This window comes from Cannabis sativa, chromosome 6, assembly GCF_029168945.1.
Source record: "Cannabis sativa cultivar Pink pepper isolate KNU-18-1 chromosome 6, ASM2916894v1, whole genome shotgun sequence".
Taxonomy (NCBI): Eukaryota; Viridiplantae; Streptophyta; class Magnoliopsida; order Rosales; family Cannabaceae; genus Cannabis; species Cannabis sativa.
Window position 1 is genome coordinate 46,141,587 of NC_083606.1, and position 13,693 is coordinate 46,155,279.

The following is a 13,693-nucleotide window of genomic DNA, read 5'->3' on the forward strand; positions in this document are numbered from 1 at the left end:
TCAGTTTATTCACGGTTTTCCTGGTTTTTTTTTTTTTGTAATTTTCTGTTTAGATCATTGGAGTTCTTCTTTTCCAATTAAATTTCGCCGGAATTTATGGTTGTTCTACGCTGGATCTGGTTTTATTGTGGTTGCATAGAAGATTGGATCAATGAAGGTTTCTTCATCGTCTCTGTTCGTGACGTGCGACTGAAAGTATAGGGCAGGTGGTATTTTTTTAATTTTGTTAATGTAGGCTATATAAATGTTAATTGGGTCGGCCCATAGTAATATTGTAATATTTTAACGTTTTTGAAATTTTAATTTTTTTTTCCCTTTAACATTTGAGAAATGCTATTAGTCCCGAGCCATGTGGATGGAATTTTTTACATACACGTTATTCATGAATCTTCCTCTCCTCCATTATTATTACGCCACTTGGCAACTTCAGTATCAGGAAAAAATATGACTGTGTGGCTCCGTACAGACTACTGCTGAAGTGAGAAGCTAACATAAGAAAAGAGATGCTGCTTAATTACATTCTGAATTCCCCGTTAATGTTTGTAGAACTACATCAGTATAGAGAAAAAGAAGTTGAAGATTAGTGTTCTCCGATAGAAAATCCCACCATTTCGGCACCACAAAAAATTTCACTGAATAAAAATTAGTAGAAGAATTGAAAACATGTCTATGTCGTTTTTATCATCACCTCAACAGAGTTTTCTGGCCAACGCTCTGCTTTCATCAACTCACAAGCTGCAAACCAAGATTCCCACTTGTGCTCACTCCACCATCTCATGCAGATACCACCAAGATGATCACAAGGATTCTCTCAGGTAATATATTTGTGTATTGTATAGCATTTGAAACAAATGATGGGGTTTCTTTGCTTTTGTCCGATTTGTAATATCTCTTCGTATATATTTTGTTTAAATTGTTGTCCATAGTGAAATTGATATGGAGGGTGTCATGGTTTGATTCATATAGGAAAAATGAGAACCAATTGGCGAAGTTGGCTATGGTTGCTTTGACAGCTGGGGTTTTGACTCTGGGTTCAGTTTCTGATGCTTCAGCTGCGAAGTCTGCCGGTAGAGTCGGTGGTCAAGCTTTTCGGTCAGCTCCACGGTCCGCCCCTCGGTCGCCTCCTAGAATCAACAATAATTCAAGGTTTTTTTTTTTTTTCTTGGTACATAGAGCTTTTGAGTAATAACTATAATTTAGGTTGTATGAATAAAGGAATTCGTTATGGTATACTATCGATGAAAATTTTGAAATTGTTTGGACTTGTTAAAGTTGTTTTGAAGAGATTATTATTATTGTTTTGAATGATGTTTTGAAGACATTATTGATAGTCATTCCATATCTATTTTAATATTAGGCTAAGCCATATCCTACTCACTTAGAACTCTCCTTAAAACATAATAGTAAGTGGGTGTAGGATGCACTAGTTACAAAATGGCTACACTAGGTTGTTGGATCATCAAGGACTTCAATTTGGTCCATTAGCATTTTGGGGTTTATTTTGATGTGTAATGGAATATGTTTTACTTTTGTAGTTACTATTGATACTTGGTAGTTTCTATCTAAACAAGACATATCAAGAACGGAAACTTTGTTCTTGTTACAGTGCATCCAAAATATACACCCAAACATTTCACTTTTCAGCCATTTATCTAAAATATCCACTATTTTAAGAATCCTAGTCATGATTTGGGTGCACACATCATTAGTCTATTTCATAACTGGATTTTAGTAGAAGTCTGTTATGGGATTTACTGATATGGCTTTATTGTTCTCACAACTCAATAAAGTTTCAACTCCCAACATTTTTTGATAACCATTTATTTGTTTATTTTCTAATAACCGGTTACACTATGATTGATAAGCAGCATGTCATTTCTAGAAGTTCGTTGCTTTGATAATCTGCTTATGTATGATTTTACAAACAACATATATATGCATGTTAATCCGAGATGCTTGTTTCGCAGGACAAACATATACATAAATCCTCCCGTAGCCCCACCATTAGTTGGTGGATACGGCTATGGTTATGGTGTGCCCTTCTTTGGAGGTTGGGGATGGTCTCCATTTTCTTTCTTTGCTCCAGGTCCTAGTGTGGCCGTTGGCATTGGGGGTGGTTTTGATACGTTAGTTCTGTTCATGTTGCTTGGCGCGGTTGCAGCTGTTGTTCGGAGATTCGCTAGATCAAGAGACGAAGATGAGGATTACTAATTAACTTAAAAACCTTTTGATACCAGTGTAAAACAACGTAAATAGTTAGTCAACTCAAAGGCTGCAAAACATGTGAACTAGCCCTCTTTTGTATTCTATGAATATTTTGCCACAATTTTATGATGTATTGTAATTATATTATTTACGATCTTCCATCTTTGCTCTTTCTTTTCCATTGCTAAACTTGCTACTTGAGATTGAGAGCAGCAATAGTTTTTGCCTTAAAATTTTAATCTTGACACTGCTCAGGGCTTATGGACAGCTTGCACGTAATTAAGTCCCAATACCAGAGAAAGCTGTTGCCAATCAATCAAGGCTGGCTTTTAATTTTTTTCCTTTGATATTTGAAGTGGGAAATTCGAACTTGGACCTGCTCTTTGTGAGCAACAATCAAGTCTTACTTGTTAGGGTAGTAAATATGACTAACATGAATTCTTCTTCTTGATTCAACAAACCATGACAGCCTTTGTAAAAAGGAATGTCAACAATAAAAAAAAGCAGAAAGTGAAGATGAGAATGTGCTGGATTAAAACTTGGAAAAGCCAATAACTTCTCAGCCTCTCCATTTCACCTCACAAAATTCTCAACTCTTATTAATTACATCAAGAAGTACCGACAATTATCATCTTATCGCTCATCTTGGAGAAAGAGAGATATTTAGTGGGTGAGACAAAGTAATACACATGGTTATTATCATTTTCATCGCTATTCTCATTCCCAAAACTTACTCTCCCAGATAGGTAGAGCGGAAACAGATATTAAGGGCCATAACAAATTGAATACATGTTTAATTACACTTTTTTCTTCATAAGAAATCGGACCTCTAAATGGTTTCCTATGCTTGTGGTAGATAAAGTAAGTGATTTGGTATATCATTCCGTAAGCTGGACAGCAGCAATGGCCGGAATTTTTTCCCTTAATTTTTGAGTTAGAGCAACCCGAACTGTCATAACCCCAGCTGCAGGGCCACTTAACCGAACTTTGACTACATAGTCATCAATTTGTACAAGTTCAAGTATCCCTCCTCCTGTCCCTGCAAGATAAGGTCTAATCTCTGCAAGAACCTGAAGAAAAAATTATGGCAAAAAATAGCCATATGTTAGTATAATACAAAGAGGGCTAAACATGCTATCAACGTTTGTACACTCAAGTCAAATAGACACGTATAAAAAAAATTGCTTTAAAAGAAATGTTTAAATGACCATATGAACATAACCATGTATTTGATAGACAGTGACTAACTAGTGTAGCTACTAACTTTCTGAGACTGATTTCTACAAATTTAATCCAGTGAAAGCTTAATTGGCATTTATAATGAGATAGCCAATCATTTCATAGCAGGAGACACATTTGTTTATGGACGTTGACTCAATTCCAACAATTAATAATTCAATGGTGAGTTGGCTCACCTTCTCTACATTGTCCTCATTTAGCTCAAGACCAGTCTCAGTGTCCAGAATCTGTTCCACTGCCATTATTTCTGGAATCTTATCTCGAAGGCGAGTTTCAATTCCCATCTTCAACGTCATAGTTGAACTCGGACATGAGCCACAGGCTCCTTGTAACTTGAGTATCACAACAAGGCCATCAATTTCGTGCAAGGCCACATTACCCCCATCAGCCATCAACCCTGGACGAACCTCATCCAAAACCTTTTCCACATTTTCTTCTGTCAATGGAAGGACACACCTTGGTGATACTACAAATCCTTCATTATTCAAAACAAAACGTTAACGAAAAAGGTTCTGATTATAATTTTCTTTACTTTGTGATTTGAGTGTCAAGTTCAAATGTCTATTAAAAGAAGAATGAGAATCTATGAACCATGTTAATGCTTTAATATGAACTAAGATCACTGAGATAAAGTCTCAACATAGTCATGAATCATGATAATAGCACTGTGGATGATGCTACAACAAAAGAAACTGTAAGGGTCATGAATCATGATAAAGTCTCAACATTTTGTTGTATTTTTATTATTCTCCACATACTAAAATTAACCTAAATGTAACACTCCCAAAGAGGAAGATAGGAGACAGACAAATACTTGAACCACCGTTGAGGTTTTTTTCTACAGGAAAAGCAGCTGGAATGGTCACCAGTTGCCTTGAACTGGGGAGAAATGCTAAAAGACATGTGAAGATATCTCCTTCCACATATTTTAATTTAATAGCGATTATACAATACTAGTAATCATCACACTATTATTGATACAAATCGGTTCTACATATTTTATTTTTAATTTAAAAACTGTTAACACAATATTGTTAACCATTGGCATGAGACTACCAATATCACTATTATTTCTAGAGTTAAAAAGAAAACAGAGCTAACATTATGAAATGCAAATTTAATTATCTGAGTGAAAAGTTAAAAGTTCACAGTAGTAAGTTAGTTCACAGGCAATACCTGTTTGCTTTCTTCTTGGAGAATGAATCCCAATGAGCTGTCTAGTAAAAAATTGACCTCTGAGAAAACAAGTATTTTTTGAAGAAAATCCACTGGAATCCGAAATGGGGTTCTGCCCAAATAATAAAAACATGAAAAATGCGGAAATCAAACTCTTTAACACGTATCAATACATCTTATTTCTGCTATTCTACGACAAGTAAAATGAACTGTAAGGCATACCTTGAATAAAGATAAAAGAGAAGATGAGAAGGCTGTTTTAGAGGAAGAAAGAGATGGGTTATACAAAGCGACAGTCGTTGGCACTGGTTTTGAGACTACACCCACCATTGAATTGTTACAGTGGGGAAACCCACCTCCACCAGACTACTGGGTTGCACAATTATTTTTTTATTTTTAAAAAAAAAGGAAAGAAAGAAAGAGTTCCTAATTCTGGTGTGTTAAGTTCCGTAAGTTATATGTCCAAAATGTTAGTGATATCAAAATTTTGATTGGCATATAACAAATTTTGATTGAATCTTTAGTGGATAGAATTCAGAACAAAGAGCCAAGATTTCCTTTCATTCATAAAGGCATAAAGATGCCACGTCATGTATATATTTGAGGCTTTGCGCCGAAACCTTCTTTTATTTATTTATTTATTTTTTTTTTTTTGGGCAAAACTGCCTTTTGTGTTTATTTATTTATTTTTGTAAGTTTGTGTTTCAGCTAGATATCACTATTAAATATAAATTAATACCAACTGAATTATTATAGTATTGACTTTAAATTTTAATTTTCATATATAAATATAAGGATATAATTTTGTCCCGTTATTGTACTTTCACGGATTGTAATCCGTGATGTACGACAGCCATCAGATGAAGAAGTTATTTGATCTGACGGCTGAGATTAATCTATGGGTAATTAGGGTGAAAAAGTAGAAACGTACCCTGACGCTCATTTAATGTACCCTAAAACCCATCTAATGTACCATGAAATACATTCCGTGAATGTATTTCATATATAAATAAATTAATACCAACTGAATTATTATAGTATTGACTTTAAATTTTAATTTTCATATATAAATATAAGGATATAATTTTGTCCCGTTATTGTACTTTCACGGATTGTAATCCGTGATGTACGGCAGCCATCAGATGAAGAAGTTATTTGATCTGACGGCTGAGATTGATCTATGGGTAATTAGGGTGAAAAAGTAAAAACGTACACTGACGCTCATTTAATGTACCCTAAAACCGATCTAATGTACCATGAAATACATTCCGTGAAAGTACATCACGGGACAAAATCATATCCCTATAAATATATGTACATAGTGGTCATTCAGTTGGTATTTAACAATAACATTTAGGCGCGTTTGAAAAGCCACCTGGGAATTGGAATTGAATGTAATTGGAGGTAATTACACAGTTTAACGTGTTTGTGTGGCCACGTAATTACATAGTAACTGTGTAATTAGAGGTAATTGGGAGGCTTCAATTACTCTCTCCAATTCTCATACCCCCATGATGGGTGTAATTACACTGTGTAATTACATACCAAAAATAAATTCAAATTATTTTAATTATTTTTAATGTATGGACTTTCCCTTTTTCTATCAATCATCAAAAAACATGGTCGGATTGTATTAGCATGTTGTGTACTTCACAACTTTATTCGCAAGTGGAATTGGGATGATGAATTTTTCGAAGAGAACATGGAAAATGAAATAGGAAATTGTGAAAGTTTGAACAATATTGATTTTGATTCAGATTCAGATGAAGAACTTGGTGACGGCCCAACAGATGATGACAAGCAATATATGTTTAATTTTAGAGATATAATAGCTCAAAATATATGGAACGCAAGAGCAATTAGATAGTCTTAAAAAAATATTTTAAATATTTGCTACTAAATTGTTATAGTTTTGACTTTATTTTATGAAAAGATTATTATTTATTTATATATTTTTAATTGATGAAATTTATTTTTAAATATTATAATATTAATTTAATGTGTAATTACTAACTATCATGCCAAACATGATATTAGGAATTCACATGTAATTAGTACTTGACATCCAAACACACCTTGTATTTTAAAATACAATGTAATTACTATACAGTGTAATTACTACCCTAGTAATTACACTACATAGTAATTACACAGTTGTTTCCAAACAAAATTGATACCTTAAATTATTTTAAAAAGATAAATTTAAGAAAATTTCGCTACAAAAAAAAAAAGGTTAGATGTATAGAAATTAAAATATAATAGGAATTCATCGCCCATTACTATATTTTTAAATACAAATGATAAAAAATAAAACAAAGAAACAAAAGAGTGATGACATACATTCCAAAAAAGAATAAGGCTAATTAGGATTTTTGTCCCGTAAACTTTAACATGTACCAAACCATGTCTCCTGAACTTTTCTGGCTATTAAAAATTCCCCATGAATTATTGAGATTGTTAGATTTAAGGACTTTTGTCTAATTTCATTTAATTTTACTATTTCAGTGATTGTTTATGTACTAAATCATGCTCTCCAAATTTTGATATCTACCAAATCATGCCTTTCAAACTTTGACATGTATTAAATCATGCCCCCTGAACTTTCATCCATTTTAGACTTTTTTACTAAAATTGGACAAAAGTCCTTAAATTCAAGAATCTCAATAGTTCAGGGGCATTTTTAACAATCTTAAAAGTTCAGAGGGCATGATTTGGTACATGTCAAAGTTTGGGGGTAAAATATATGACTTGTTAAAAATTTTAATTCAACTTTTACATTTACTAAAATTTAGTCTTTTGGTTAAGTTATCTTCTATTATTCTATTTAAATGTTAATGTGTTTTTATAATTTAATAACTTTACCTCCTAAACTTTAATAACTATTCATCTTACCCCATCCGAATAAAAAAGAGAAAGATTCACATTTTTTTCTTAGTAAATCTTGAAAGGTTAATTTAGATTTAAAAGAAATTATTTTGAATGATTAACAAAATTAAAAAAAAAAATATATTTTCTTAAAAAAAAAATTAAGCGATTTAAAAAATTAATTATTTTTCATTAAAAAATTATTTAAATATAAATTAAAATATTCTATAAATTCAATTTTTGAAAAATTAAATTTTACAATAACAGTTTTGTGTCTATTTTTTTTCTCCAAAATTTAGATTTGTTTAAGTAAATATACTAATTTTTTGGAATTTAATTTCTATTTTTTTTTAAATGAATTTCTAATTATATTTCTTTATTTTTTTAGGATATGAGTTTGTAAACACAAATAAGCTTGATATATTTCTTCATAGAATTTTAATTTAATTTAATTATTTATTGAATTTTGTTAATCCTAGAAATTGACACTTGTAATGCCCGAGATTAACTAACCAATGCATGAGAGACAATATGATGGAAATCACCAGGCCCAAGAGTGACTAAATGTCACTCTTCCTAAGAAGAGTGACTAATGTCACTCGACCTTGAAACATGCAAATGTCACTCGACCATGTTGCATATAAATATCACTCGGCCATGTAACGTGCAAATGTCACTCGACCAAGTAAAAGGCAAATGTCACTCGGCCATGTTGTATGCAAATGTCACTCGGCCATGTAACATGCAAATGTCACTCGACCATGTTGCATGGTAATGTCACTCATCCATGTTACATGCAAATGTCCCTCAGCCATGTAACATGCAAATCTCACTTAGCCATGTAACATGAAAATGTCACTCGGCCATATTGCATGCAACTGTACTTGGCCATGTAACATGCAAATGTCACTCAAACAAAAAAAAAAGCATAATTATGTAACTGTTTTATTTTAGGAAAAATTTTTAATAATTCATATATTTTAAAGTGCAAGATCAGATAATGTCAAAAGTTTAAGGGGCAAAAATAATAATTTTCATAAAAATAAGGTGAAATTTCCATGCATAAATTGTCAAAAAAGTTAACTGTTGTTATCAAGCTATTTAGAGTTAGAGGTTAGTTGGAGTGTTAGTTAGTTTAGTTGAGTGAGCTAGTTTGTTAGTGTAACACCCTAACTAATTTAGGCATGTTAGCGTGATTTTTAACGTACCGTGGAGCTCGTTGCTAATCAATGAGGTTATCGAAAAATCGTGATTAATTAAAATTTTACTTATTTAGTTAAAAACATAAAGTAACCTACATAAAAAATTCTCAGATCTCGTTTACAAAAGCATTTACAAAAGTTTCACTGTACATATACAAAAGTTTGTCGCCTAGCGACTATACAAAATAAGCCCTGATGATCCAAAGATCGTACGCTCCAAGCCTAATCGCCCCGACACGTACAATCTTCACCTACTCTCTCCCATGGCTGCTCAGCCTTAGCCTTACCCTAACCTACACATGGGAATAGCAGTGTGAGTGGACAAACTCAGTAAGAAAAGCATAACATAAAACATAATAATATCCCGAGTTATAATCAAGCGCCCATACACCCAACCATAACCCTATCCCCGTATCCCACACGGTACTGAGTCTAGAAAATTCATATGATAATACTATCGACCATAATGTCAGCCTATACTCAATATGCCAGTCATACTCTAGCCATATTGATGTGACAGCATCGATTAGTATTTTAGCCAACATACATTTATCAGTAATTAATACAACTCTATGTATGTTATTACTGCTATCAATGTACTTTAACAAGCATAAACAACATGTATGCTAAACATGTAATAACATATGCATTACATTATACTCATCATACATTGTTTCCGAATTCAGGTGTACCGCCCAACCTGAGTGGAACAACTGGTCGGCAAATTATAGGCTCCTAAATCACATCATTCATAACATGGATAAGTGACACGCTAAATCACAATCGGGGACTTAGGTTTTGAACCAAAAATCTAACTACTAAAAGTTAACATGGCAATACCCTAAACTAACAAGGAATTAACCAACCAAAGCTCTGAAACTAACATGAATCGAAAACACAAAAAGTGTAGGAAACCGATTTCTAATCCAGTTAACCGGTTTTACACAAGGTAACCTAAAAATTTCGAAAACCTAACGAATTTGACTCCAGACCTTGCGAAACCTTCCAGGCCTGAATATTATACCCCAGTAGACATATTCCAAACAACAAAACAAATAACTAAGCTCAGAATCAAAAATCACCATTAAAGAGTCAAGCTTGAGTTCTAAAACTCAAAGCTTGCTCAACCAACAAAATAGCCCTCAAAATAAGCTTAATTCAACATATCTAAACATAATTCTATCTCAGAAAACAATAATAAACAATAACAACAACCACAGTACCTTAAAATTCAAATCACGCAAAAACTCATAACTTAAAACTTAAGAAACTAAGAAGGAAGTTGCTAGAGGCTTTACCTTGACTTGGATTTACTTAGAGCTGCTGGAAATCACAGGAATTTGATGAACAAAAAATAGAACCCTAGAACCCTTGCTAGTTCTAGGGATTTCGAGAGAGAGAGTTTCTTACTTTTTCAATTTTTGTATTTTTTTTTTTTTTTGCAAATTGAAATAAAATTAGATAGGTTTTAATTAATTAATTTATCATCTTAAAACATAAATAAAAATCAGATTATTTAAGTTAATTAACCTTCACTAAAAGAGAAAACACATAAAAGCAAAATGACCATTTTGCCCTTCCCACACTAAAAGTCATAAAAGGTCACTTAGGGGTATTGTATTCAATTCTAAAATCTCAACTATTTCCGACATTTCCAATGTCTAACCATATTGCCCCGCTATACTAAAAAAAATACTAGGATGTGATTCTAATAGCCAAACACTGCCTTCCAATGTTGTCGGGCACAAAACATGCAAAATTATGAAATTCCATATATGACATATAAAATACACTCTGAATTCAAATAAATGTTCGTAAATTAATAACTCATAACTAATATGCAAGTTTAATAATTAAACCCTAATTATCTGCTAATTTTCAAATTAAAATTAAGCGATCTTTACAATTATCCCCCTCCTTAAAAGGATTTCATCCCCGAAATCTAACCTGAACAACTCTGGATATTGAGCCTTCATATGTCAGAATCTAACTCCCAGGTGGCTTTCTCCACCTTGCTATTTCTCCAGAGTACTTTGACCAAAGCTATGGTCTTGTTCCGAAGGACCTTATCCTTTCTGTCTAGGTATGATAAGTCTAGTTGCAGCTCAAGATTTTCATAACTCAATACATGAGCAGGGTCTGAAACGTATTTTTGTAGCATAGAAACATGGAGTACGTTATTGTTGGATTTTGTGCCCTAAATAAAACCCATTTCAATATAATCAGATTTACTAATTAATAAAGATCAGAAATCACATTTTATGTTGCATGGTTCACATGATTTATTTCATGATTTTATGTATAAATTCTAAGTCCAGAACATATGTATTTGTTTGTGATTATAGTGTTCTCAGCACAGTAGAATATAATCATGTTTATATGTTCGAAAGTTTAATTCCCTGATTTGTCAGTTCACTGGATTTAGACTGGCATGATAATCAGCGATAGGTATGCTTACACCTTGGATAAGTGTTATGACCTTTTCAGGGCATTGGCAAAGTTTACCGGTATCAGATGTATGGAGTATACATTGGAAGGGACCGATATTGAACTTTGATTAGATGTGATAAACTTACCGTAATATCTATTCAATTCAATATCACCTAGTTGATCCTAGATCAAATAATCTTAATCCTGATATGGTTAGGTTCGATCTCAAGAGTATTATACATGTTCTTTGATTTGTTAGTTAAGCCTACTTTTTAGTCAGGGTGATACGTACATTTTGGGAAAATGGTAGTACAATTGAGTGGGAGCGCTAATCATAGATATGAAATATATAGCTTCTATAGGTATTTAGAAGTGAAACGATGATTTCCATCGAGCTTGACTGAATAGAGATAAATGATTGAGATCTCATTTTAGTGATTATATTATTTTACTAAAATATCATTTATAGGTGGCTAAGTGTTTTAAGGATAAAATACATTGAAAGGGTGTAACGGTAATTTTATCCCTATGCAATGTAGATCATCTATAGAGGATCATTGATTATTGGGATTATAACAATGGATAATTAATAGCGTATCTATATCGTGGAACATATAGAGCGTTCTATATAACTGAGAGTGCAATTCCAAGTTCTATGCGTGGATGCAACAAGGAATTAATAAGTTAGTGAATTTACTTAGTAAATTCTAGGTATGCTTGTTGGAAGCTCGATTATATAGGCCCATGGTCCCCATACGAGTTGAGACCATACTGCTTGTAAGACTCAGTTAATTGATTTTAATTAATCAATTATAATTCTAAAATTAGACTATGTCTAGTTTATAAATTTTCACTAAGCAAGGGCAAAATTGTGAAGAAAAGAGATTCTAGGTTTTATTTGTTAATTAAGATACTTTGATTAGTCTAATTAATAAATATATTAAATGATAATATTATTTAATAATTAATTTTTAGTTATTAAATAATTGGAATTGGCATTTAAATGGTTAAATTGGAAAATTGGCGTTTTTGAGAAAATGAGATGGGAAAATGACAAAATGGCAAAATTGCAAAGTGGGGCCCAATCCAATACCCATGGCCGGCCACTATGCTTGATTTTACCATTTATTTTTTGAATATTTTAATGCTAATTAAATCTAACCTAAACCTAGGTGGTTACCTATAAATAGATAGTGATGGCTCACACTTAAAGATGATGAAATTTCTTATCTTCACAAAAAGTTGAGCCTCCTATTCCATACCTATAGCCGAACCACCTTCCCTCTCTTTTCTTCTTCAAATTTTCATACCTTGAGTGATAGAGTGAGTGCCCACACACATCAAGTGGTATCTCAATCATAGTGTGGAAGATTGTGAAGAATCCAATCAACAAGAAGGAGAATCGGGCTCAAGAAGGAGAGAAAGAGATCCGGGTTCAGATCTTGATAATGCTCGGCTACAGAAAGGAATCAAGGGCTAGAGACCGTAACGGAATGAGTCATTATATTCCGCTGCACCCAATGTAAGGTTTTCTTAAGCCTTATGTGTTTATTTCATAGTTTTAGAAATTCATATTAGGATGTTAATGAAACATACTTGTTAGTAAATCTAGATCCTGATAAAATATTTCCAACAACTGGCCTCAGAGCCATGGTAATGATTTACTTTCATGTTTATCAATTAAAACGATGATTTGTATTGATTTGGATGGCTTCATGTAGTTTATGTGCTTATGTGATGATAGTTTAGAAATTGCAATGTATATTACTGAAATATTTTTTATTTCGATCTAGAATTATTTTTACTAGAAAGTAGATAAAAAATTAATAAATTTATGCTTTTACAGAACCTAATTTAGATTTTTTATGAATTAGTTATGATTTTTTGAATTTGAATGAAAATATCGGGTTTTGAATGCACACACGCGCGCGCATGGGCACAAGTGTGGCTCGCTCGAACAAAACCGCTTTAGACAACTGGCGTGTCCGAAGCTTGCCCCTGTTCCGGCCATGTCCCTCAGTCAAGTAGGCTGCATGCAGCCTTGATGCTTGGTCAGATGGGCCATTCCGCGTGCACCAAACTTGTTTTCTTCATAACTTTTGATTCAAAAATCGTTTTTCATTGAAACAAAAGCAAATTTTTGGTAGTTTTTTTTGTAGAATCTGAATATTCAATTAAAAATCTAATTGTTAGAATAAAATTAATTTTTATTAATTTAAAAAAAAATTAACAAAAATTAGTTTTAGATATTAGTAGACTTCGAATTTTGAAAATTTGATTTCGCACAAAGGAGCCTTATGGTTAATTTTGAAATTTTAGATTATTTTATTTATTTTAATTATAAGATCAGATAACACGTTTTTCTTATTAAATTTGAATGATCTTACTTTGATATTAAAATATTATTTTTTAAAATAATCTTGTTCAAGTTTCAAAGTTTGATAACCATATCATATTTTTTTTTTCCAAATTTGTTATTTTTGAAATATATTTTAATTAAAATTATAAGATTAGGAATATGTTAGGTTTAACATTTTATCTTATTAGATATTTTTTTTTTTATTAAAATTATATTT

General features: G+C 32.3%; 2 protein-coding genes across 2 annotated transcripts; one reads left to right on the plus strand and one right to left on the minus strand.

Moving 5' to 3' along the window:
• The first annotated feature begins 380 nt into the window (after nucleotides 1-380).
• LOC115695794 (uncharacterized) lies at nucleotides 381-2,364 on the plus strand. Its single transcript, XM_030622879.2, has 3 exons — nucleotides 381-815; nucleotides 967-1,146; nucleotides 1,968-2,364. Exons 1-3 carry the CDS (start codon nucleotides 664-666, stop codon nucleotides 2,209-2,211), a joined length of 576 nt encoding a protein of 191 aa, XP_030478739.1. The 5' UTR covers nucleotides 381-663; the 3' UTR covers nucleotides 2,212-2,364.
• A 352-nt stretch (nucleotides 2,365-2,716) lies between these two features.
• Nucleotides 2,717-5,181, minus strand: LOC115724470 (nifU-like protein 3, chloroplastic). Its single transcript, XM_030653762.2, has 4 exons — nucleotides 4,843-5,181; nucleotides 4,621-4,732; nucleotides 3,621-3,919; nucleotides 2,717-3,275 (listed from the first exon to the last, which is right to left on the minus strand). Exons 1-4 carry the CDS (start codon nucleotides 4,948-4,950, stop codon nucleotides 3,084-3,086), a joined length of 711 nt encoding a protein of 236 aa, XP_030509622.1. The 5' UTR covers nucleotides 4,951-5,181; the 3' UTR covers nucleotides 2,717-3,083.
• Nucleotides 5,182-13,693: the final 8,512 nt, after the last annotated feature.